This window comes from Nannospalax galili, unplaced genomic scaffold (genome assembly GCF_000622305.1).
Source record: "Nannospalax galili isolate Female #2095 unplaced genomic scaffold, S.galili_v1.0 scaffold529, whole genome shotgun sequence".
In the NCBI taxonomy this organism is placed as follows: domain Eukaryota; kingdom Metazoa; phylum Chordata; class Mammalia; order Rodentia; family Spalacidae; genus Nannospalax; species Nannospalax galili.
This window is the reverse complement of record NW_008360309.1, coordinates 491,877-516,617: the sequence shown is the minus strand read 5'-3', so window position 1 is coordinate 516,617 and position 24,741 is coordinate 491,877. Positions and strand designations below refer to the sequence as shown.

The window sequence follows — 24,741 nt, the reverse complement described above, 5'->3', positions numbered from 1 at the left end:
CAACCTTTGAGAATGCAGGTGTACATGTTGAGTCAGGGTAAGCTTCAGTGTAGAATGTTCTACGTATGTAAAGCTGGCTTCTTCGACTCAAAGGAAATGGAGAATGTGTGTCTTTGACACTGCTTTAAACATGTTTGGGGTTAGGAGTTGGATTTGAAGCATGTTCTAACCACTGTGGGCAGCTGACCCTCCATTCCTGTGCATCAGACCTAGTGTTAATCACTTCACAGTTCTCAGCCCGCCCTCCACTGGCTCTTTGAAGAGAGTGACTTATGGCCAGTCGGGCTTCATGTGCAGCTTGTAGAGAGGCTGCTGGTTGGGAGTACAGTTGCCCTCCATACTCTTTGAACTCTCAGGAAAGTGAAGTCAGTGCCTCCTGTACTGAGTCCCAGTTGGCCTGTACTGCCTATCCCATGAGCAGGCAGACAGAGCCTGTCACTTTAAATCTTTTTATCAGTTACTGAAGACAGTGGAGTGAGCCAGACCTGTCACTGTGTCATCTCTAGCAGAGCATGTGGCTTTAAAATTGCTCAGACATACATAGTATTTTTCTCACTAAGGTTGAGACTGAGCTGTTCCAGCCCAGATGCCTTGGCCTTAGCCATGGGCTCCCTGGGCTTCATGTAGGAAGTGATTGTGGGCAGTAGTGTGGGTATGACTGTCCACATGCCAGCTCCCACTGCAGATGAGCCACCTTGAGGCTGGAAGCCAAACCCTTTTCCTGATCATCTGTGTGTCCTGCTTTCTTGCAGCCCACAGCTGCCTCAGGGAGCACTGTAACCACTCCTCCCCCGCTTGTGCGGGGTACCCAGAACATTCCTGCTGGCAAGACATCACTTCAGGTCAGTGTCCCTCCTGCTTCTTGGCCAGTACTACCGTTACCCATAGTTGGGAAAGCCCCTTCAGTGAGTTTCCTGAGCAACCCCAGTCAGAGGTCCTGTGGATATAAAGGCTGCCCTAACCCTAACCCTTCCAAATAAGCTGGCATGGGGCCCCCACATTCCAGAGGACCATGCTGTCACATGTACCCCAAACCAAGCATTTGTTACCTTAAAAACAAACCTCTAAAACTAGCCTGGGGCTGTGGCTCAGTTAAGAGTCTGCCTCATGCATGCACAGAGCCTTGACTGAGTTCCATTTCTAGTATCACATAAACTTGACTGGTGGCTCTGCCTATCATCCCAGCCCTGGGGGGATGTGGAGGCAGAATGAGTTTTAACAGAAAAGGAAAAATCATATGAATGTGACCTTGGTGTCATTGACAGACCTCCTCCGCCCGAATGCCCGGCAGCATCATCCCACCACCCCTGGTTCGAGGTGGGCAGCAGGTGTCCACTAAGTTGGGGCCACAGGCCAACTCCCAGGTGGTCATGCCACCGCTTGTCAGGGGGGCCCAGGTGAGCTGGGCATACATGCTGGGGCGGGACCAGGTGCACCCACCCCTTCTGTGGCCTGCCGAGCTTGGTCTCAGTGACATTTTTTGTTCCCTACCCCACAGCAGATCCACAACATCAGACAGCATTCCTCCACGGGGCCACCACCCCTCCTCCTGGCTCCCCGAGCCTCAGTGCCCAGCATGCAGATTCAGGGACAGAGGATCATTCAGCAGGGACTCATCCGTGTAGCCAATGTCCCCAACACTAGTCTGCTGGTCAACATCCCACAGGTGAGGCCAGTGTTAAGGTGGGGGTAGGAAGGGTTCACCAGTAGGTCTTGGGCACTATCCTGTCTGCCAGGCGTGGGCTGGTATTACTTGCTTGCTCCTTCTTGAGGGTGACAGGGCCTTGAAAGCCCCTCTACCCCCTGGGATGGGACTAGTGTTTCTCTGGAGTAGAAGTGTTAATGTCATGGGCAGATTGTCCTCTAGCAGAGTTGGGCAGCTTCCGAGAAAGTTGGGTGGGGTCTGTTCAGAAAAGGCAGTATGTGGAAGTCAGGAGGCTTTTGGGGAACAAGTGAGACAAGGGATGGGCCTAGAGACATTTAGAGGGGCACCAGTGCCTCAGGGGCCCAATACCTTTCCCAGAGTCTCTGCTCTGGCTGTCTCCAGATCTTGCTGACTTGTATCCTCAGGGAAGGCTGGGAGGACAGCACGTCACAGATCCTCCCACAGCACAGCAAGCTATTCTTAGTCATGTGTCCCTTCACCTCTGTACCGAGCCTCCGAGGTGGGGAGGGTCTGTCCCCAGCCTTGGATAGCGAGATGAGAAGAAAGGGACCAAGAGGCGGGCAGACCTTCTCTGACAGATGAAATTACTGGGTCTGCAGGCCTTTTGCTGACGAGTATGTTCTTTCTTCCTTGTTTGTCACTGTCCGCTCTCCTCAGACAAGACAGGGCTGGGCTCTGGACAGCCCTGACAAAGGGTCGTTGCTTGTTAGGGCCAGTTCAAGTGCATAGACAATGGACATCACTGCCTCCTACTTAAGAGGGTGTGTGTCCTAGGTATGACAAAGACTAGTGGAGCAGGCTGCTCCTCACGCCACAAACTTGTTCCACCCTTGCTATTCTTGGCCTGTCACCAGGTGGTCTGGTGCCAGAGTGGAGCCAGGACCCTGGCTAGTCAGAGGCTAGAGGTCTAGGCTGGGTCCCCATGCTGAGTGGGTGACCTGCCAGGCTGGTTGCCAAGACCCTCAGTGACCTGGAAGGGCCAAGCCTCCAAATCTCCACAGAATGGTGCTGGACTTAACCTTGTGTGTCTGTTCATCTGGGGAAGAAAGTGTATAGCCCTTTTCAGGCCTCCAGGGAATCTTCATCCTTCCATCCCTCCCCTCCCCGCAGGAGCCCAGGACACTGGTATGGTCAGCCTGGGTTTATGGTTTGGGGAATATAGCTATGGGGCAGGTGGAGACTACCCCAGTGGGGACATGAAGTCATGAGGGGGAGGCATTGCAGGAACCTCATTTTCCCATGAACCCAGACCAACAGCTGCCCCTCCAGGTCAGTCCTGCTGGGCTCCTGAGTGCCAAAGCCATCTCCTGAGATTCTGCTTTACCCAGCTCTCTGTAGCCACAGATCTTGATGGACTTGGGGATGGCTGGCTACCCAGATTTACTTTCATAAGGACTCCACTGCTGAGTGCTGCTGACACAGAGGAACCTCAGGCAGTGTGCTAAGCCTCACCTGGTATTTCCCACAGCCCACTGCAGCTTCGCTGAAGGGAACAACTGGTGCCTCCACTCAGGCCAACTCCACCCCCACCAGTGTGGCCTCTGTGGTTGCGTCTGCTGAGTCCCCAGCCAGCAGGCAGGCAGCTGCCAAGTTGGCACTGCGTAAGCAGCTAGAGAAGACATTGCTGGAGATACCCCCACCCAAGCCCCCCGCCCCAGAGATGAACTTCCTGCCCAGCGCTGCCAACAATGAGTTCATCTACCTGGTTGGACTGGAGGAGGTGGTACAGAACCTGTTAGAGACGCAAGGTGAGTGGGCTGCCTCACCTCCTTCCACAGCCTCTGACAAGACACATTCCGGAACTGGGCATCTTAGGTAGCTACATTGCCCAGACTTTGACTGCCCAGTCCAGAGTACAGAAAGGAAAGGGTAGGCATGGAGAGCTTTGCCTACTGCTTCGCTGGGGCTGTGGTGTTGAGTGCACACACTCCAGGCCCCTCTCAATCTCCTTGGAGTCCCTAGCCCTGCACACCTGGGCAGGGGCCACACCTAAGAGCAGCCCCGAGCACTGGTAGCCCACAGGCTCTGGAGTTTACTCGGAGCCTGAGCCGTCAGTCAAGTTTATGTGGTGCTGGCGATGGAACTCAATCCCTCAGTAATTCTTGCATACTCTTCGGTCACAGAGTTCCACAGGTCCTTGTGGCTAGATGCCATGCTCTGTAGCATGGGGCTAGCAGCCTCTACCTCTTGGAATTCTGGGAGAGACCAGGGGTGTACTGCTAGAAAATAAGGGCCCTGGCACTCTGTAGCAAGGAGGCGTTGACAAGGAGCTATTGGAGAAAAATGAACTTAGCTTCATGTAGGAAGCTAAGTGCACCTGAGTCCTGGGTTCCGTCTCCATCAGGCAGGGCTGGGAGTTGAGTGCCAGAAGCTGGCTCTGCCCCTCTGTTATTGGGGTCAAGCTGTTTCTCCTATTGCCATAAATATGACTAACGGTGAGACTCCAGAATGTAAGCTCATCCTCGGCTAGGTGTGAGGTGACCTTATCTGTGGGCAGTTTGTAGTTCCCATCTCTTCAACTCTGAAATGAAGGGCTGTCACATGCGTCTCAGTTCTCTTCTCTGCACAGTGATCAGAGGTAGTTAACTTGAGTGCTGGGCGGCATTACAGTGGCTGCAGAGCCAAGGATCCAGAGAAGTGGTGTCAACAGTGGGTGCAGCCCAGGCTCCTCCTGGAGTCCAGTCTTGGTTTCTGCTACTAGCCAGCCACATGATGAGAAAGCCACTTGTTCCTTTCCTGGCCTCAGCTGTCCTCATGGTGGGGGTGGGGTGTCCCCCAGAAGAGGGAGTTGAACATCCATTTGCCTACAAGGCACTTGCAGGGTAACTGTCATCCTTGGTACATCTGTTAGGGCACCTATGGGGCAAGATGAGGCCTGGTGTCATCATTGTCTACTTATTGGAGGGACAGGTGGGTAGGGAGGCCAGGCCAGCATCACCCGGGTCTTTGAATACTCAATATGAAGGATACCATGAAGTGTCTGGCACATGTTTGCTTCAGTTGGTGTGGTTGTGGAGTGTGCAGACCTTATCTACCTGCAGCTCATGCCTGAGAGGTATCCTCCCAGGCCACTGCCATAGCAGGGGGAGGGTTGTGGGGTTGGTTCCTGGCGTGCCCTTTTTGACAGAGCCACCCCCATATCTTGCAGCGGGCAGAATGTCTGCTGCCACAGCCGCTGCCGTGCTGTCCCGGGAGCCCTATATGTGTGTGCAGTGCAAGACGGACTTCACGTGTCGTTGGCGCGAAGAAAAGGGCGGGGCCATCATGTGTGAGAATTGCATGACCTCCAACCAGAAGAAGGCGCTCAAGGTGGAGCACACGAGCCGCCTGAAGGCCGCATTTGTGAAAGCACTGCAGCAGGAGCAGGAGATGGAGCAGAGGCTGCTGCAGCAAGGGGTGGGCACAGGCAGCATCAAGGCCGAGCCCACTGCCACACACCCTGTGCTGAAGCAGGTGAGAGCTTCATCCTTCTGTCCTTAGATGGCAGGATGTTTCGGAGGCATCCCCCTCCACCCATCCACCTGGTGGTTAACTGCAGGCTAAATTGCACTTAATAATGGCGTTTGGCAGTGAAAACATTAATTTGTTGTTCCTTTAGATTTTGTACCTTATACTCCTAACACACTGGCAAGTGCTTCTGTCTGAAAAGACTGCTGAGGCCTCACCTCCTTTGGGCATCAGCAGGCACACTCTGGCTAGGTGGAGCAGAGGAGCAGGTGTGAGGCCCACTCTCCTGGGCTCTGTTTTTGTCCCGTCTTCCCATTGTGTGGGCCTGGAGCTGCCCCCCTTTTATAGTTTGCAGTTTCTGTTTACTTGCACATTGTGTGCCTCACCACATTTTCTCACAGTCTCACACAGCATCTGGGGCCTGCAGGTGTTGGCATGGCAGTTGTGGTCAGGCCTGTCTAATGGGTCACTCTTCACCACCTCAGGTAGTCAGCACTGACATCGCTGACATACCTTTCAACCCCGTTTGTGTAGGTCATAAAGCCCCGACGTAAGTTGGCGTTCCGCTCAGGAGAGGCCCGCGACTGGAGTAACGGGGCCGTGCTACAGGTCAGAACCCGGCCGGGGCCTCGCCCAACTGCAGATGCAACTGCAGTTGCCAGCTGTCACTGCAGCGCCTCTCTCTCTCTCTCTCTCTCTCTCTCTCTCTCTCTCTCTCTCTCTCTCTCTCCCCCCCCCCCCCCCCCCCCCCCCCCTCTCCCTCCCTCTCTCTTTCTTTCTTCCGACACCAGCCCTCTCTCTCCGGTGCCTCTCTCTCTCTCTCTCTCTCTCTCTCTCTCTCTCTCTCTCTCTCTCTCTCTCTTCCCCCCTCCCCTCCCCCCTCCTTCCCCTCTCCATCTGTCGCTCTTTCATTCTTTCTCCCCCCCTTTTCTCCAAGTCTTGGTGAAACTCACCTGGCCGTCTGACTTTGGACTCTAGGGACCCAAGTGGGTGGGAAAAGGTCAGCCAGACAAGGAGAGGCCACGCCAAGCAGCCTGGCTGCCCCTGCCCCCCACAAACCTTGTCCAACCTCTTTCATACAGGCCTCAAGCCAACTGTCCCGGGGCTCGGCCACAACGCCCCGTGGTGTTCTACACACGTTCAGCCAGTCACCCAAACTGCAAAACGCAGCCACAACTCTGGTCAGCCGGACTGGCAGACATTCCGAGAGAGCCGTGGGCACCAGCAAGGGCACCACCACCAACTGGAAGAAGACACCCTTGAGTGCAGGTGTGCCTCCGCCTCTGTGGGACCTGCTGCCACCGGGCCACCCTCCTTTATTTGTTTGCTTTTGTTTTGAGACGGGCTCTGGGCCCGGACTTGTCTAGGGCACATGAGCTCATTTGGTCCCCTGACAGTTCCTCCCTTAACAAGGTCGCCCACACAAGTAGCACAGACGGTTGCACTCCCATCTTTCCTGAAAGCAGCACCTTCATTCCCATCCCTCCCAGGGTACAGGAACAGGAGACAGGCTGAGTAGGACTTGGCTTGTGACTTGCTCTCAGCCTGACCTGAGGTCTGAGCACCAGGCCCATGGCTACATGCCCATTGCCCCAGCCTTGCCTTCTCTTGGCAGCAGACCCATCTTACTTGCTCCTGGTTCCTACATACCCCAACCCTTTCCTGCCCAGTTAGCACTGGTTTGCTCCTGCTGCCATGGAGGGTAGTGGTACCAGCTCCTAATCTTCACTTCATCCTTCCTCCACTCCCTGTGTGAAATAGGCCATGTTGAACTTGGTGCAGAGCAAAACAGAACAGGGCTGGGCTGGGTACAACTGAGGCAGCAGTATGGCCCCCAGCTGTGGTCATCCCCTAGCCCACTCTGCTAGTCTGTGTTCCCTGTAGGAAAAATAGAGCTGGAGAAACTGTGCCTGTGGGAATTGAGAGCCAAGGAGCAGTACAGTGAAAAGAGGGATGATGAGCAGGGTCAGTGCACACCCAGCTTGTTCAAGAAATATGAGCCAAGGACTCATGGGCTTGGCTAAATTTTTTTGTGACATGGATGGGTAGCACACTCCTGTAATCCATAAGTGAGAGAGCCAGACACAGTGACATTTACCTCCTTATTCCTGCTCCTTGGGAGGCTAAGGCAAGGGGATCACTTGAGGCCGACCTTGGAAGTATGATGAGACTTCAGCTCACACATTTGACATAAGGGTAGAATTATTCCTTGTGACCACAGTTTTCCACAAGATTCCACTGCGCTGATAACGCATAGCCTTTGGGGTTCACTCCTATCCCAGCACCATGGTCAGCAGCAGACCAGATCTCTCACCATTGTCCCACACTTTGGGGTCACTTCAGTAGGGCCTGGGATTGAGGCAGTGGCGGTGCTCTGGGTTCCTTTGGGTGCATTCTAACGTGGGGGGTCTAGGCTGCATCTTGTACCTAGTCAGCTTCCCTTCACCAGGGGGCCACTGCCTGTCACGGTGCTGTGTTGCAGGTGGGACCCTTGCATTCGTCGGCCCAACCTTGGCAGTGCACAAGACCTCGTCAGCTGTGGACCGCCAACGAGAATACCTCCTTGACATGATCCCGCCACGCTCCATCCCCCAGTCTGCCACGTGGAAATAGTGCTAGCCTGACCCAGCGGAGGAGGACAGGCCCTCCGCCCTCCCACGGCCCCTGGTCTGGGACACACTGACGCCCTATTAGCCTGCTGCCTGAAAGACCTCGGGCCTTGGCTGCTGCCTTGCCATGGCCAGGAGAGGGCACTGCCCCAGCGACAAGAATCCAGGGACCTTCCCCCGTGGACCTTCTCCTTCCTCTTTGCCTTTAGTTTGCCTGACACCAGCAGAAACGTGGACCTTAGGGCCAGCTCTGCCCTGGCCTGTGTGGGTGGTGGCTCACCCTAGACACTGTGACATGCCTGTGCCAGGCTTGCGCCAGCCAGGGGCTCCCAAAGTTAAGCCGGGGTTTCCTTTTCTTTCGGCTTTTCCCATATTAGGCCCCAGTCTTTGCCTCTTCATGGGCATCTATAGGTTGAAAGTTTTTCTTTTGTTGTTTTCTTGTTTTTGTTTTTGTTTTGTAATCACCTCATGATGATGGAATTAAAAAGAGAACTGTGCAGACCCTGGGTCCCTGTTGTGCGGTGTGGTCCTGGCAGGCCCCAGCCCCAGAGGGCATTCCGAGTGGCAACACCCAGCAGTGGTCGTTGCCATCCTTACTCCGGCTGAACCTCTGCTGCTGCTTGCTACGAGACCCTTGGAGTCCACGTGTATCAGAATGATGGCAGCCCAGACCCCCACCAGACACCCAGGGGACTCCAAAGGAACATGGGGTCACCATGCTGGAGCTCAAGCTGGCTGCTGGTGGGGAGGCTGCTGGGGTTATTTTTTGTGATTTATTTTATTAAATTTTCCTTTCTTTTTGATGAACACAATCTCAAGCTGCCTGTGCCTGCCAAGAGGATGCTTGGCAGGTGGTGCCAGCCAGAGCCCTTAGAGCTGGGAGTCGTCAGGGTTTGCTTCTGACTTCCTTTCTCTCTTCCTTTTTAGTCCACAGCCATGTCTTTGAAAGGGCAGGTCTACTTTAGTTTTATTTTGTTTCCTTTTCCCTCACTCTTTGAAAACTGGTTCTGTGGTAAAAGGCAGAAGCCTCACCGAGTCCAGCACGTGGCATTTGCGGCGATGGGTCACCATTCCTGTCCCGCTCTGGCCCAAGCTTCCCTCGATGTGATGCAGTTGGGGACTTTAATTTAAACCCTGTTCTGAGGCCCATCGCCATCTGCAGATATGCTCTGCCACCTTCTAATAAAGGCTCATTTAACCCCGTGCTCGCTCTTGTGTGCAAATCTTCTCTCTAGGAATCATTTGGACACTTGAGAATTCTGATTTTGGAAAACTTAATTTTGTTGAAGATCCCAGGATGTTCAGTGATTTTGGGTTTGAGTGTGTCCCGTGTGTGACTGTTCCAACATCCAGGGATTTGGGAGAATGGATAGAAATTGGCTTTATTTTTGAAAGTGGGATGTTTTTACACATACATGTGTGCAAGCATTTCTTAATCCTTGCACATTTGTGGGCCTGGCAAGTCAATTCCTGTCTTCCTCCATCCCCAGTAGGTGGTCAACCCTCTTTGTTCAGTGATATGTTCAAAGTCTTCCAGCTCCTTGGGCAGGAGCACCAGGTGGCCTCTCCAGAGCCTTCCCAGTCCTCGGTTCTGTGCAGTTACCTGTGCACACCAACCCTGCATTTGGAAAAGTTCAGCATGTGCTGATGGTCTGAGCAGAGGGCTTGATCGTCCCAACCACACCTATCACAACCTCCTGTCCTGCAGCCTTCCAGCCTGGTGGCTTTCCTCCTGTCACCTAAACCCTGTGAACCTGGTAGACTTCCCCTCGCCAGGGGCAGGTGCCATCGCAGTGGAGAGGCCACAGGTCACCTGCACCCTGCTGCCTCCACCTCCATGCTATGGGATGTGTTCCACCAGGGGTGACATACTGTGATGAAGCATTTTATTAAAAAGGGATAGAACATGAGATGCCTTAATTTACTGTCTTGGAAGCACTGCCCATGTTCCCTTTGTACTGCACTAGTCTGAGGAGCCCCATAGTGATGCTCTAATGAAGTGCTGGACCAGGGAAGGGACTTGCTTGTTTTTAGGGTACTATGTTGGCCACAGAGCTGGTTCCATCCTGAGTGCTGGGTCCTGGGCTCCCTAGGAGTCCTGCCCCGCCCCACTTACAACCTCCCAAGGGAAATGAAAACTCTCTGGTCAGTGTGGCCACATGGAGCTGCCCCAGTTTCCTCTACATTGCTGGGGGTAGATTTGAATGGCTAAGTATAACACGTTTGTATACACTTAAACCACATGGTCTATAGTGTTTGGGATACAGACCTCTGACCAAATCCAAGTGCCCCCTGGGGTAGGAGAGTGGCCCTACCTGGGGCTGCCTTGCCCCAGGTCCTGACTACCAGAGACCTCTAGGAAGCCTGAGCTTGCCCTTGGCAGAGGGAGTGAGATCACAGTGCTGCCATGCCCCTAGGAGGATGGTTATTACCAAGCTGAATCACATTAACCTGAAGACTGAATAGAGCTGAGCCCCTTTCAAAAAGACAACAAACAGGTTTAATGATGTTTAATGTTACACTAGTGTAGGGTATGGGGGCTGGCGGTGTCACTTGTATTTATTGTGACTGAATCTTTGATAATGTTTTTAAAAAATGTTTGCCACCAAACCAGAATAGAAGTTCCGGTAAACAGACTGGAATCAGTGGCTGTATGTTGTATCACGGGGTAGTCTCACACGAAGAACAATAAAGAAATGGACCAAGTACCAACTGTAGTGTTCTTTTGTCAGCTCAGTCTCGGGGTCCCAAATATTTTATCAGTTTCTGGTAGCCCTTGTTAATAGGAGGAGGGGCGGGATTCACCTGCTGTGTGTGCAGGGTGTCTCCTACCCTGTCTGCCCTAGGTTTCCTATCGGATCCCATCTGACCTCTGGGCAGGTGGGGAACTGGGGTCAGAATCCCGATGAGTTTTACCCATCTGAGGACATCAGCCTCTGTGTTGGAGTGATTTTCTTTTCCAGAACACACAAGGGAGCTTTGTCCTTGGAATGTAATACACAGGTACATTGCAAGCACAGATGGAGCCATGGACTACCTCCAGAATCAGTTCCTGGTGAAAATTTAAGATGCTTAGTTTTGCATTTTAATTTTGAGGTGTTTTTGTATTTTTTATATGCATGAACATATTGCCTGCATGTATGTAAATACACCCATGTTGTGCAATGCCCGTGGAGAGTTCAGAGGAGGGTGTTGGGTTCCCTGGAACTGGAGTTACAGATGGTTGCTGCCACGTGGGTGCTGGGAACTGAACCCGGATCCCCTGCAAGAGCAGCTTTTAACCACTGAGCCATCTCTCCACCCCCCCCCCTTTAAAAGATGATCTAATGTAGCCCAGGCTAGCCTCAAAGGAGCTGTGCAGCCAAGGCAAGCATCCTCCTGCCTCTACCTCCCAAGTGTAGAGGTGACAGGCATGGGGTACCACGTACAATCACAGTTTTCTTTTTGCAGTGCTGGGAATGGAACCCAGCCTCTCTTTTTAAACCCCATCCTCCAACAGTAGGGATCAAACATTCTGGGACAAGGTCTCAGGTCCAACCCTGCAGTTTATACCTGCCACTCCCACACGGGGAACTGAGGTATGAAGTTGGTGAGTTGCAGACCAGCCTGAATTATAAGACCTGAGTTTTTTATGTTTTGTTGGGAAACAATGTCATCATATAGCCCAGGCTGGCCTGGAACTCACAATCCTCCTGCCTCTGCTTTCCAAGTGCTAAGATGATAGTTTAAGCCAGCTTGGAGTGACATATGTTAACATGTAGCCCTGTTTTTCTAGGTGCTCTTGGGCAGTTTTTGAGCCTTCCTGAGGCTTTGACCTCACTTCAGCAAAGCACAGAGCTGGTGGAGGACATGGAACTGAAGCCTGTCCTGCTCCATGATGCAGCCACACTGATGCTCTGTGACCTAAGACTTCTGTTTCTCCAGGGTTCATCTCTGCCCTTTTGAGTCCTGTGCTTCCCTGAGTCAGGCAGTCGGGTGGACCTAGGACAGTCTTGGAATATGGGCTCAGGCAGCTCATTCAGAGTAGAAGTGGGACAGTCATTGGTTCTGGTCCCTGAGACCTGTCCCCTTTGAACTAAGCCTCACATCTGTGGTAACAAAGTGAGAGTCCTCCCAGAATGGGGTGTGTGGGAGGGGTGCTGTTTCCTGCCAAGTCTTTTAAAAATTTAATATTTTTAAAATTTTACTTTTTATGTGTACGAGTGTATTGCCTGCATATATGTTAGTGCAGTCAAGTCGTCCAAACGTCGTGGAGGTCCGAAGAGGGTGTTGGATCCCCAAACTGGAGTTATGGACAGTTAACAGTCGTGGGTGCTGGGAATCTAACTCAATTCCCTCTGCAAGAGCAGCCAGTGCTCTTAACTGCTGAGCCATCTCTCCAGCCCCATCCTGCCAAGTCTTTAATAAAAAGGAATGGAGGCCAAAAGAGGGAGCTGGGCATGGTAATGCACACCTTGATCCCAGCACTTGGGAGGCAGAGGCAGGCAGATTTCTTGTAAGACTGAGGTCAGTTTGATCTACATAGCAAGTTCCAGGACAGCTGGGCTACAGAGAGACCCTGTCTCAAAAACCAAAAAGAACAAGGGTAGGTACTGGGGCTGGAGAAGCAGCTCAGCGGTAGAGCCCCTGCTGAGAATCCACTAGTGAGGTACTAGAGATAGGGCTCACATACAGAGCCCCTGATTAGAATCCCCAAAGTGAGGGGCCAGGGGTAGTTCAGGGGTAGAGACCCTGCTCAGAATTCCTAGTAAGGGACTGAGGGTGTGGCTCAGGGGTAGAGCCCCTGCCTGGTGTCAGTAAGGCCCTGGGTTCCATCCCAGTACTAGGGAGAGAGGGCTGGAAAAAGAGTGGTGTAGTTGAACTTCTAAGATGTTTCATTCTTTGTCTACTGAGCCACACCCCCATGCCCAAGCCCAGAGGATGGAGTCCTGCCCTCGTTTTCCAGGTGGAGTCTAAAGCACAGCTCTTGTCCATAAAGCGCCCCCCTCCCTCCAGCTCGCTTCTGTACACCAGAGGCATGGGTGTTCCTGTCTCAACTCTAGCATATTCCAGCCGGCACTGGAGGTTAGACCCTCCTCCCCTTATAGCCTCAATTTCCTCATCTGGAAATGAGGCAGTCTGGGGTCCCTCCATGTTTGAAGGGGCTGAGGAAAGAGCTGATACTATGTCACCTCCATAGGTGAGACCCACAGGCAGGCAGTGGTAGAGTGCTGGCCCAACTTGAGGAAGGCCCTGGATTCCATCTTCAGTGCCACAAAAATACCAAAGCAAAGGTACAGAGGAGGGGCTGCTGATTCCTTCTCCCACTGTAAACGCTTCCATCACCCAGAAGGGCTCCCGGCAGTCTCCCACCCCGTTTCAACAGACCTGAATTCAAGCTACAGCTTTCTCTGTGCAAATGATACCTGTGTGGGCCTCCAGTTCCTCATCCATAAATGCTTAGTACATGCAGACAGGCATTCCCCTCCCATCCCCGACAGACGACCTATTCCTATTCAAGCCCCATCACGTCCCCCAGAAGTTTGTCTTGGTTAGGAAACCCAAAAAATCCGGGTTTGAATCTTAACTCCCTTTTGGGGTCGGAAGTTAGAAACTTCCACATACATGTCTTTCTCTAAAATGTTGGGAACCCCTTCCCATGCTCCACCACAACAAGGGGACACCGCTAAAGCCACGTGTGAGGAAGAGAGAATTTATTGCAGGTTCCAACTTGAAACCTTGCGTCTGCAGTTGGCCAGCAGCTTTTCACGCAGCCACCACCCACGGCACAGCGAGGAGCTCATTCCGCGCAGGCGCAATGCTTCTCTCTTCTCTCCCACCCCTCCCGGAGCTTGCTGGGTAGGAATCGAGGATGCGCATGCGCCCTCCAGCTATCCAGCTGTGCGGGAGGAATCAGAATCCAACACCCTGCCTCCTCTGGCCTCTGCCTTTGGGAGCGAGGAAGGGACAGGGCGCGTGCGCAGTGGCGCGCGGCAACTTGGCTGGTCTCCCGAAATTCGCCGGTCGCGCGTGCGCCGCGCTGGGTCTGGGCCTGGTGCGGCGGGAATAACTAGAACCCCGGCTTCTAGCCGGAGTCCCCGGCCCGCAGCCAGCCGTTGCGCTCTACCTGGGCAGCCGAGGGCCGGGCGGATGGGCTGAACTGTAGCAGCTCGGCGATTAAGGATTTGCAGCGCTCCGACAGCTCAAGGCCGTCGGGGTAGAGCACACCACGCTTCTGGCGCCGGGGAAGGCCGGCAATGTCCGAGTCGTCGAAGGGCATGCACCCGGTGACCATGACGTAGAGCACCACGCCCAGGCTCCAAACGTCGTACTTCTTGGGGTCGTAGGGGATGCCCAAGAGCACCTCGGGTGACGCGTAGGCGGCCGAGCCGCAGTAGGTGGTGCTCAGGTCTGGGAAGCCGTGCGCCTGGCGGCCGAAGCCGAAATCAGTGAGCTTGACACGGCGCTCGTCAGGACTCAGCAGCACGTTTTCGCATTTGAGGTCGCGGTGCACCAGGTGGTGGTAGTGCAGGTAGCTCACGGCACCCGCAATCTGCGAGAAGAGCTCTCGCGCTTGCGATCCCGGGATGCGCCCGTTGCGCTGCACCGCCTGAAGCAAGTCGGTGGCCGCCGCCTCCATCACGATGTACAGCTTCCCGTTGCACACCTCGATGAACTCGAAGACGTGTATGATGTGCGGGTGCCGTATCCCGCGCAGGATGGACAGCTCTCGAGGCAGGAACTTGTTGACGAAGTCTGGAGGCGCTCTCCGACGGTCCACCACCTTGATGGCCACCGTCCCCTTGTACTTTTTGGAGGTGGCCACCTTCACCTTGGAGTAGCTGCCTTCACCAATCGTGCGGCCCAGCTTATAGCCGAGTTCGCTCAGGAGTTTGTCGCCCGACATGGTGGCGCCCGGGGCGCGCGAGGAGCAGGAGGCGGCTGCTGTCGGGGGGCGGCCGGATTCCGATCTCCAGCCTAACCCATGGTGCTTGGCACCTGCACCCCCGTGTCCCCATGTGCCCAGTCCCGAGTCCCTACAGCCGCAATGACTTTTATTGCCCGGGTAACAATTTTTGCCTTGTGAAGTGACCGTGGGCGTCACTCGGTCTTGGGGCGGGGACCTCCCCCACAGACCCCGCTCTCCGCGGGCTTCCTAAACCCCCCTTGGGCTTTGTGACTCAATCGCCCTGAGAGGCCATTGGCGAGCGGACTGACCACCAAGGTGGAGCTGCTCCCAAACTTTGCGTACCCAACCGGAGGCCACGGCCCCTCGAGGTGGAGGGTGGGTACTGGAAACCCTGGAGAACTTTGGGGGTTCTGGTTGCCCTGCCGTCACCTAGAGGGAACTAAGGTAAACGTTAGGGCTTTTAGTGCAAGGCCCAGGGCGCCTCAGAGGGCTCCAGATGCCAACGTCTTGGTCATGCCGAGTCTGGGGCAAGACTAAGATTTCGAGGCCAGAAGGGGACAGGCAGAACGCTTCAGAACAGTCAGAGAAGCAACCGAACGACGGAACTTCCGCCACACTAAAAATGGCGACTACACTTCGCCTCACTTCCGCCAGGGATCGGAAGTGGGAGTCTCGCAAGCATGGCGGCTTCAAAGGTGAAGCAGGACATGCCCCCGCCAGGGGGCTATGGCCCTATAGACTACAAGAGGAACCTGCCGCGCCGTGGACTGTCGGGTCAGTGTCGCCTTGCGCTGTAGTCTCATCCGGGTCTCCTGTGCCTCAGTTTATTCTGTGTGACGGGAGGCAGAACTCGAGCATTCAGTTCTCGTTAGCTGCGGGGTAACTAGCGCTGAGTCTGGGCCTTGCTTCCTTTTCACAACACTCTGGGAGGCCAAAACTTTTTCTCCATTTTCCAGTTGGCTTTCACGGGTTGGGCAACTAACCCCGAGAGAAGTTCAAACCCGGAATCTGGAGGAGTTTGTTTTAGGCGGGATCTCATGTAGCCCAGGTGGATCTCAAACTCACTGAAGATGAGCTTGAACTCCTGATCCTCCTGCCTCCACCTCCTGAGTGGTAACGATTACAGCCCCCAGCCATCATACATAGCCCGTAGGGGATTTATAAAATGTTTTATGTGTAGGGGCTGGAGAGATGGCTCAGCAGTTAAGAGCAATGAGTTAAGAGCACTAGCTGCTAATGCTAATTCAGTTCCCAGCACACACATGGCCCTAACAACCGTCCTAACTCCAGTTCCAGGGGATCCAGATGCCCGCTTCTGACCTCCACCGGCCTTGCACGGCATGGGTTCACTTACATGCAGGCAGTACACTTACACACATGAAATAAAATATAATAAAATATTTTTAAAATGCACTATGTGTAGATTCTAATCTAGCATCTTCCACCAGTACTTAGTATTTTTTCAAAGATAGGTTCTCATGGAGCCCAGGCCAGCCTGGAACTCCTGATCTTCCTGCCTCAGCCTACCTAGTACCAGAGTGACAAATATGTGCCTTCAACACTGGGCTGTGTTTTTAAATTTTTGAAACATTTTAAGTCATTTAAAATTTAGTTATTGACTTCAACACTGAAAAAATATGCAGAACATAAAAGGCCCCACAGTATTCAGAGTTGGAAATACAACATTTTGGGGCTCAGTTGGTAGAGTGCCTGCCTAGCATGTACCAAGCCCTGGATTCCATCCCATCACTGTCTAAACCAGGCATGGTGGTGCACACATATAATTCCAACACTTGAGAGGTAGAGGCATGAAGATCAGGAGCTCCAGGTCAGCCTTGGCTACACAGTGAATTTGAGACCAGCTTGGGCTACATGACATCCTGTTTCCCCAAAAAAAACCCCAAATAAACATAATTTTAGGGTTAGTTTTTTGTTTGGTTGTTTTTTTTGTTTGTTTGTTTGTTTTTTTTAGTCAGCTTGTTCTCAGAATCCCTGCCTCTGTTCCCTGTCCTGGAATTACTGGAAGCCACCATGCCTATCTGGCTTTTATGTGGGTTCTGGGCAACTGAACCCCAGTCTTCATGCTTGTGTGGTAAGCACTTTACCCCCTGAACCAGCTCCCCAGCCTGATTTATTTATTTATTATTTTTATTTTATGTGTATGAGTGTATTGCCTGCATGTATTGAGTGCATCCATGTTGTACAATGCCTCAGAGGTCAGAAGAGGGCTTAGGATTACCCTGGAACTGGAGTTAAGGCCGGTTCGTAGCTGCCATGTGGGTGCTGGGAATTGAACCCAGATCCTCTGCAAGAGCAGTCAGTGCTCTTAACCTCTGAGCCATCACGATTTACTGTAATTATCAAACTTTACATTTAAAATCTTGGCATATTATGCAAATTATGTCTCCATTAAAGAGCCAAACCCCTCAGCTGTGTGTGGTGGCATATGCCTTTAAACCCTGCACTCAGGAGGCAGAGGCAGGTTGATCTGTGTGAGTTCAAGGCCAGCCTGGTCTACATAGTGAGCTCCAAGCCACCCAAGGCTACAGGGAGACCCTGTCTCAAAAAGACAAAGAAAAAAAAAAAGCAAAACCTTCAGGTCTTGGGTAGTGGTTCACACCTATGATCCCAGCACTTGGGAGCAGAGGCAGTTAGATCTTAGAACTGGTCTACATAGGAAGTTTCAGGTCAGCCAGGGCTGTATAGACAGACTCTGACTCAAACAAAACAAAACAAAAAGCTAGTAATAATTTAACCAGTAGAGAACTTGGGGCTGCATGAGACTCAGTGGTAGATTACTTACCCAGTATGCATACAGCCCTGAGTTCACTACCAGCTTTGTAAAATAGTACCAACAAAAAACACTTCGGGCCTTTCCTTGTTGGAGTGTTTCAGCTGCGGGGACCACCAAGTGGAAGAAAGTAAAAGTGTTCTTAGGAAGCTGGAGAGATGGCTCAGTGGTTAAGAGTACTTACTGCTCTCAAAGAAGATCTGGGTTCTGTTCCCAGCACCTACATGGTGGCTAACAACTGTGTAACTCCAGTTCAGGGGATCTAACACCCTCTCTGGCCTTTGCAGGTATTGTACATATGGGTGCACTTACATACATGCAAGCAAAACACTCATACACATAAAAATGAATAAATCAAGAATTTCTTTGTCATTTTGAGACACGGTCTCTCTGTAGCCGCAGCTGGCCTGGAACTCACTATCTAGACCAGATTGGCCTTGAACTCAGAGATCTGCCTGCTTCTGCCTCCCGAGTGCTGGGATTAAAGGTGTGTGCCACTATGCATACTTACATTCTTCTTTATGTGTGTAAATGTGTTCCTGCATATACATCACATGCCTAAGGAGACCAGGAGGCTTTCACCTCCTGAAACTGGAGTTATAGACAGCTCATAGGTGGGTGCTAGAAACCAAACCCAGGTCCTCTGCAAGAGCAATAAGCACTCTTAACTACTGAGCTGTCTCTCCAGCCCCTTTCTCTTTCTTAAGATAGGGTCTCACTCTTGCCCAGATGGGTGTTGAACTGTCTGGCTCTTTCTGCCTCAGTCTCCAGAACATTGTAGTGTTGGAATGACAGGTGTGTGCCATCATACCTGTTCTGTTTTGTTGTGACAGGCTCTCAATGTGTAGTGTCAGGTGGCCTGGAACTTACTATATAGACCAGGCTACTGGGAATTCACAGAAATCCACCTGCCTCTGCTTCCTGAGTGCTAGGTTAAAGGTGTGCACCACCATGCCCTTCCCATGCCTGGTCTTTTTCCCTTTTATTTTTTAAATTTTATTAATTTATTTATTTTTATCTTTTTTTATTTTTTTGTCTTTTTGAGACAGGGTCTCCCTGTAGCCCCAGCTGTCCTGGAACTCACTATGTAAACCAGGCTGGCCTCGAACTCATGGAGATCTGCCTGCCCTGCCTCCCAAGTGCTGGGATTAAAAGCATGCACCACCATGCCCGGCTGTTTATTTTTTATTTTATGTGTAATATGTGTATTACCTGCATGTAGGTAAGTGCACCCTTGTCATGCAATGCATGCAGAGGTCAGAAGAGGCTGTTGGATCCCCTGGGACTGGAGTTACAGCTGTTAGCTGCCATGTGGGTGCTGGGATTCGAACCTGGGTCTTCTGCAAGAACAACCAATGTTCTTAGCCACTGAGCCATCTCTCCAGCCCCATCTCTTTTATTTTTATTATTATTGTGAAGGATGTGTATAGATCCTTCCACCTCCATGTAGATTCCAGGGATGAGACTCAGATCCCCAGGCTTTTGTGGCACGTGTTCACCTCCTGAGCCATCTTGCCAGCCCCTCTTCCTCCTCTTTTCTTGAGATGTAGCACATCTAGGCTGGTGCCCTGCTCAGGCCTGCAGCACATGGTGTTAACCACAAAGAATGTGCCTGTAGGCCTGCACCTAGACCTGGCTGTGGAAAGATCCCAGCTGTGGTGCCTCCTCAGGCCCCCAAGTCACCTTCTTGTGTTTATTTTAATATTTATTTATTTATTTATTTATTTATAGACAATGTCTCATGTAGCCCAGGCCAGCCTTGAGTTCCCTGTACAGCTGATGATGACTTTGAACTTGCAATCCTTTAGCCTCCTTTTTCCGAGTACTAGACATGTACCACCATACCTGGTTTATGTGGTGCTGGGGTGGAACCCAGGGCCTGTGTGTGCCAGGCGAGCCCTTTACCAACTGAGCAACCTGCCTACCCCTTCATTTTTGTGTTTAAGCCACAGTGTCACAATGGGCCTTTTACTTTGTTCTCTTCTAGTGCAGCTGTCCTGACCACCGTGCCAGAGTTAAGACAGTCTTGTTCTGTAGCCCAGGCTGGCCTCAGCTTTCTAAGGGCTGGGATGAAGGCCTGCACTACTACACTGCAGACCCCCTGCCTCTTAACCCCTTTTTTTGAGACAGGGTCTCTCCAGTCCCCCACCCTGACCTCCTTTTTTAAAAAGTGTTGCACTTATGTAGACCTTGCTGATCTGGAATTTGCTGTGTAAACCAGAGCAGCCTCAGCAATCCTTCTCCCTCTGGTTCCTTGATCTTTTCTTTCTCTTTCTTTTTTTTTTTTTTGAGGCAGTGTCTTCCTATAGCCCCAGCTGTCCTGGAACTTACTATGTAGACCAGGCTGGCCTTGAACTCACAGAGATCTGCTTGCCTCTGCCTCCGGAGTGCCGGGATTAAAAGTGTGTGCCACCACACCTGGCAATCTCTTTCTTACTTTAAAAAAAATTTTTTACATTTGTATGTTTGTACCTTTCATATAACAGTTCTTAGTAAAATTTAGACTCCCGCCCCTATCCGTCCTGTCCCCCATGCATGCCACCATACATGTTAAGTCTTATCCAGTCAAGCATTTTTACCCAGATGTCCTTCAGTGCAAGTTCATCCACTGGAGTTTAGTCAGCCTGTCTAGTGGGTGAGGTTTAATATGAGTCCTATCCAGACACACACTCTGCAGTCTCCTAATTCTCTAAAACTTGACCAGTTGTGGGCTTCTGTGTGCATCTCACACTGTTGTATAAGGAAGTTTTGCTGGTGAGAGTTGAGGGATGCACTAGTTTTCTCTGTACCCCCTGTTCTGCTATGTTCCTGTGAGCCTTAGGTATAGAGGTTCCACTGTAGATACATCCCCTAGCACTGGGCATCTCTCAGACATTCTCTGTGTGTGACCAATTGTGGAACTCTGCAGTAACAAAGTTTCTTTGATGAGTGGTGTACAGTATACTTGTCAGGGTCGTAGGAAGGCTGGTCTCTTTCTTATTTTTATTTTATGTGTATGAGTGTTTTTCCCTGCATGTATGTATGCATGCCATGTGTGTGTCTGGTGCCCGAGGAGGCCAGAAGAGGGTATTGCATCCCCTCGATGTGGCATTATAGATGGCTGTGAGTGTTCTTAATACCTGAGTCATCTCTCTAGCCCCTCCTCCCCCTTTTTTTGAGACAGGGTCTCATGGAGCCCATGGTGGACCTAAGCTCCCTGTGTAGTTGAGGCTGGCCCTGAACTCCTGATCCTCCTGCCTTCACTTTCCAAGTGCTAAGAGTGCTGGGTTTATACCGTATGGGAATAGAACCCAGGGCTTTGTACATGCTAGGCAAGGAGTCTGCCAACTGAGGCTAGCCTGAGCATGGTTCCAGCTCTCACCAGCAGGCCTCCAATCCACTGTGAGTTAACTTGGCTCCCCAGATGAGGAAGGGGTGCTGTGCATCTCTTGCATGTGACTGCCTTGTCCTTCCGTGCTGAGAAGACTGTTCTTTCCCCATTGAAAGCGCCTTGGTATCTTTGTCCAAAGCCAGTTGGTCATAAAATGTGAGGGTTTATTTGTGGATCTCAGATACCCAGTTCTGCCTCACTGAAAAACGTGACTGTCCTCATGCCAGTGCCTCCCTGTCCTGCACACACAGCTGCATGATGAGTTTGGAGGCTGCAAAGTGCAAGTCCTGCAATTTGGCTCCTCTCTCTTGAAATAGTTTGGCCATTCTGGTCTTTGCCCTTCCATGTGAATTGTACAACCTGCTGTGGGTTTCTGCAATGGAGCAGAAGTCAGGGTTCTGATGGGGATTGTGTTTGTATCTATATACCATTTGGGGGAGCACTACCACCTGCCCAGTGTTAAGTGTTTCACTCATAAACGTATTGATTCAAAAAAGAATGGCAAGGGATGGCAATGCCTCCAACCCCAGCTATCTGGGAGGCTGAAGTGCAAGATAGGGGTTCTGTACATGCCCCCTGCATGGGCCTCCTCGGATGGTACCTTCTGAGGTGCAGACCCACTCCAGGGTCAGGGGCTTGAGCTTTGCCCCATCCAGCAGGGGCCATGGGGCCTGGGAATAGATAGGTGTGTGGCTCCTGCCTCAGGCCAGGCCCCCTCTCTCTGGAACTTACCTTACATTGCTGTTCTGGGAAATCATGAGGAGCAGCTCAGGCCAACGACTTAGGGTTGTGAGTCGAAGAGGAGCCCTATGGAGTCTTCTGTAACTGTTGAAAAGAAAAAGCAAAAAATAAAGGAGAAAAAAGAGAAAAAGTGCACATTATATATATCTCCCCACCATCTCCAGTGGGGTGCAGGCTGAGTGCCCACCACAGGTGGCTAGCCAGAACTGACCCGGAGCACTCAGGGCTTCTCCAGACAGCTTGCACCCCTGAGCCCAGCCATCTGGGCTGACTTCCATGACTGGAAGGGTCTCACCCTGAGCAGAGTCTTCTAAAACGTTGAACCAGGCAGATGAAAAAGGCTCCTGACCTAGCCAGGGATCCAGGAAATCCTGTGTAGAATCCCCTAAGACCCCCACAGCTCTCCCCCCACACACACACCAGCCCAGCCTCCACCTCTCCATTTGCAGTCATTGGCTGATCCCTGGAGTTTATCCTGCTCACAGCAGCCAGTCAGGATTAGAGCTGCCCCTGCTGGTCTTCAGAAATTATTCATGAGGGCCCCTGCTCCTCCCCTGGGTACTGGAAAGGTAGCAGACCCTGCTGAGCCTGTGGTGGCCACCCTGCCCCTGGAGTGCCCAGGGCACTGCCAGCTTCAGGTGGGTGCTGTCAAAGCAGTCACCCTTTCTAGTAGGGACCAGGCCTTCATCCTTCTAGGCGTTTGGGCTGTCCTGTCCCTGAGGGCAGCATTGTGGCCGCCAGGACTGCCTAGTAGCCCTGGCAGAGCAGGTAAGGAAGAGAGACAGGCCACCTGCTGAGGGGGTGTGCAAGGACAGCTAGCAGATAATCCAGACTTGAATCTGGAGGGACCCCCAATTGCTGAGTTGGGCCCTGGAGGGCACCATGGTGAGAGGGAACCTTCAACCTCTCTTGCAGGCTACAGCATGTTTGCAGTGGGCATCGGGACCTTGCTGTTTGGATACTGGCGCGTGATGAAATGGAATCAAGAGCGCAGGTAAGGCCCCAAGTGCATGTGGGCTGTGGGGTTCTGTGAGAGTGATAGTGGCCTAGGCCAAGCTGTCTGTACAGGGCCAGGAAATGCAGACCTCACCCTTACTTCTTGTCCTGAAGCAAGGAGCTGGTGACCACACCTTCAACTTCCAAGGTTGGGGACCTGGGTCCCAGTTAGTGCAGGGAATTTAGTGTAGGGCAGCTGGGATACATGACCTTTTAGCTGGTTCTATGAGCAGTGCTCAGGCCAGGATATGATTGGGGCTTAGAAACCAGATCATGGGAGGCAGCATCTCCTGAGAGCCAGAAAGACTAAGAGCATGAGTGTCACAGGTGAAGGGACCCTGCTGGAAGTCTGTCCCTGGGCTCCATCACTGGGCATTGTGCCCCCAGTGCCTGGAGCTGAGGTGATCCTAGCTCCCTGTGGGGATCTTGGGAGGAGACCTGCAGGCCTAGCTTCTGCTGTTATTCTGAGACAAAAGGGATTGGTTTGTTAAGGCCCAGAGTCCTGATGAGTAACCCCCTCTCCACCCAGATCATCAGTAGGGTTAGCCTATTGTCCTAGTTTGTTTCTTCATTGCTGTGACAAAACACTCTGACAACTTCCAACTTGTGGAGGAAAGGGTTTATTGACTTTACATCTTCCAGGTCACAGTTCATCAGGGAGTCCAAGGTAGGAATTCAGGGCAGGAACCTGATGGCAGGAGCTGGAGCACAGGCCATGGAAGTTCACTGCTTACTGGTTTGCTCCCCCAGCCCCTGCTCAGTCCGCTTTCTTATCCAACACAGGCCCATCTGCCCAGGGGTGGTACCACCCACAGTGGGCTGGGCCCTCCCACATCACACAACAATCAAGAAGGTGCCCCATGGACATGGCCACAGGCCAGTCCAATGAAGGCAATTCCCCAATTGAGGCTCTCTCAACCCAGGTGTGTCAAGTTGACACTAAAGCTATCCAGCACACCTATTTTTAGGATTTTTAAAAAAATAGTTTAATTGGGGGAGGGGCTGGAGAGACGACTCAGTGGTTAAGAACACTGGTTGTTCTTACAGAAGACCTGAGTTTGAATCCCAGCACCCACATGGCAGCTAACAACTGTCTATAACTCCAGTTCCAGAGGATCTGACAGCCTCTTCTGACCTCCGTGGGCATTGCACAAGAGGAGTGCACTTACTTACATGCAGGCAGTACACAAATACACATAAAAAAAAATAATACAAAATATTTTTTAAAAAAGTTTAACGGAAAGTGTGCAGCCAACAGTTTTGTGTCAGCGTGGCCTGTGCCAGCGGTGCCCCCGGCTGCCCTTCTGTCCAGCTCCTGTGGCCAGCCTTAGCCTCACCCTCCCTCTCCCAACCACTACCCCGTGACCCCTGGCCCTGTTGTGTTCATGTCCCACACTCCCCCACTGGCGACATTTGACCCCGTGTGGGTGTCGTGATTTCACAGGCGCCTGCAGATCGAGGACATGGAGGCGCGCATCGCCCTCATGCCACTCTTCCAGGCGGAGAAGGACCGCAGGTAGGAGGTCAGCAGAGGTGGGGGATGGGTAGGCAGGAGGCCGTGGGAACCTGCTGGGCCCGATAGAATGGGGCGATGGGACGTGCGGGGAGGAGGCCGGGAGTGGGGAGGCGGGTTAGGAGCAGGGGGAGGGGAGGAGAGGAGCGATGGGGAGGAGCTCAGCCCTGCCCTGTGGACGCAGGATCCTGCAAATTCTTCGGGAGAATTTGGAGGAGGAGGCCATTATCATGAAGGACGTGCCGGACTGGAAGGTGGGTCCCAACATCCCTAGTGGGTGGGGCAGAACCACTGGCTGAGGACTAATTGGGACTGACCGCCACCCCTGCTTGTAGGTGGGAGAGTCTGTGTTCCACACGACACGCTGGGTGCCACCGCTGCTCGGTGAGCTGTATGGGGTGCGCACCAAGGAAGAGATGCACAACGCCAACTTCGGCTTCATTTGGTACACATAGGGCCAGAGGCGTTCAATAAATAATGGTAAAATTAACTCCTTTGTGTGACTCCCGCGTCGTTGCCACCTGGGGCTCCTGTCCCATGCTCCTGATGGCGCCTCTGGTCACCACCTGCTGGCTCTCCCTAGCACAAACAGGGTTAAATCCACTCACGCACAGTGACCAATGGGTGCGCAGAGCGCCTCTTCGGCGGCCCCTGATTGGTGGATACACTGGTCGCTTGGCTCTGCCCCCAGGGAGGGCTTTAAAGGCTGCGGGGCGGGG

General features: G+C 52.5%; 3 protein-coding genes across 5 annotated transcripts in view; 2 read left to right on the top strand and 1 right to left on the bottom strand.

Moving 5' to 3' along the window:
* Positions 1-8,927, top strand: part of Gatad2a (GATA zinc finger domain containing 2A) — a 97,134-nt gene extending 88,207 nt beyond the window's left edge. For 2 of the 3 annotated variants that reach the window (XM_008824472.3, XM_017795979.2), the window contains 8 exons: positions 753-842; positions 1,266-1,397; positions 1,499-1,666; positions 3,135-3,414; positions 4,815-5,119; positions 5,648-5,722; positions 6,196-6,382; positions 7,596-8,927. In XM_008824472.3, the coding sequence (XP_008822694.1) occupies positions 753-842; positions 1,266-1,397; positions 1,499-1,666; positions 3,135-3,414; positions 4,815-5,119; positions 5,648-5,722; positions 6,196-6,382; positions 7,596-7,726 (1,368 nt within the window). In that variant the 3' untranslated portion in view covers positions 7,727-8,927. The remainder of the gene's footprint in view (positions 1-752; positions 843-1,265; positions 1,398-1,498; positions 1,667-3,134; positions 3,415-4,814; positions 5,120-5,647; positions 5,723-6,195; positions 6,383-7,595) is intronic. The other variant, XM_008824474.3, reaches the window with a different exon arrangement.
* Positions 8,928-13,402: 4,475 nt separating this feature from the next.
* Positions 13,403-14,726, bottom strand: Tssk6 (testis specific serine kinase 6). Its single transcript, XM_008824470.3, has one exon. The coding sequence runs from the start codon at positions 14,606-14,608 to the stop codon at positions 13,787-13,789; it is 822 nt and encodes a 273-aa protein (XP_008822692.1). The 5' UTR covers positions 14,609-14,726; the 3' UTR covers positions 13,403-13,786.
* Positions 14,727-15,243: 517 nt separating this feature from the next.
* Ndufa13 (NADH:ubiquinone oxidoreductase subunit A13) lies at positions 15,244-24,512 on the top strand. Its single transcript, XM_008824467.3, has 5 exons — positions 15,244-15,385; positions 22,429-22,507; positions 23,954-24,025; positions 24,207-24,276; positions 24,358-24,512. The coding sequence occupies exons 1-5, from the start codon at positions 15,292-15,294 to the stop codon at positions 24,475-24,477; spliced, it is 435 nt and encodes a 144-aa protein (XP_008822689.1). The 5' UTR covers positions 15,244-15,291; the 3' UTR covers positions 24,478-24,512.
* The last annotated feature ends 229 nt before the right edge of the window (positions 24,513-24,741 follow it).

Bases quoted from the DNA above. Each gene is read 5' to 3' on its own strand.
- Tssk6 (XM_008824470.3), bottom strand. From the start codon at position 14,608: ATGTCGGGCGACAAACTCCTGAGCGAACTCGGCTATAAGCTGGGCCGC.
- Ndufa13 (XM_008824467.3), top strand. From the start codon at position 15,292: ATGGCGGCTTCAAAGGTGAAGCAGGACATGCCCCCGCCAGGGGGCTAT. The intron at 22,508-23,953 runs GTAAGGCCCCAA...GTGATTTCACAG, and splicing joins AAATGGAATCAAGAGCGCAG to GCGCCTGCAGATCGAGGACA. The intron at 24,026-24,206 runs GTAGGAGGTCAG...CTGTGGACGCAG, and splicing joins CAGGCGGAGAAGGACCGCAG to GATCCTGCAAATTCTTCGGG.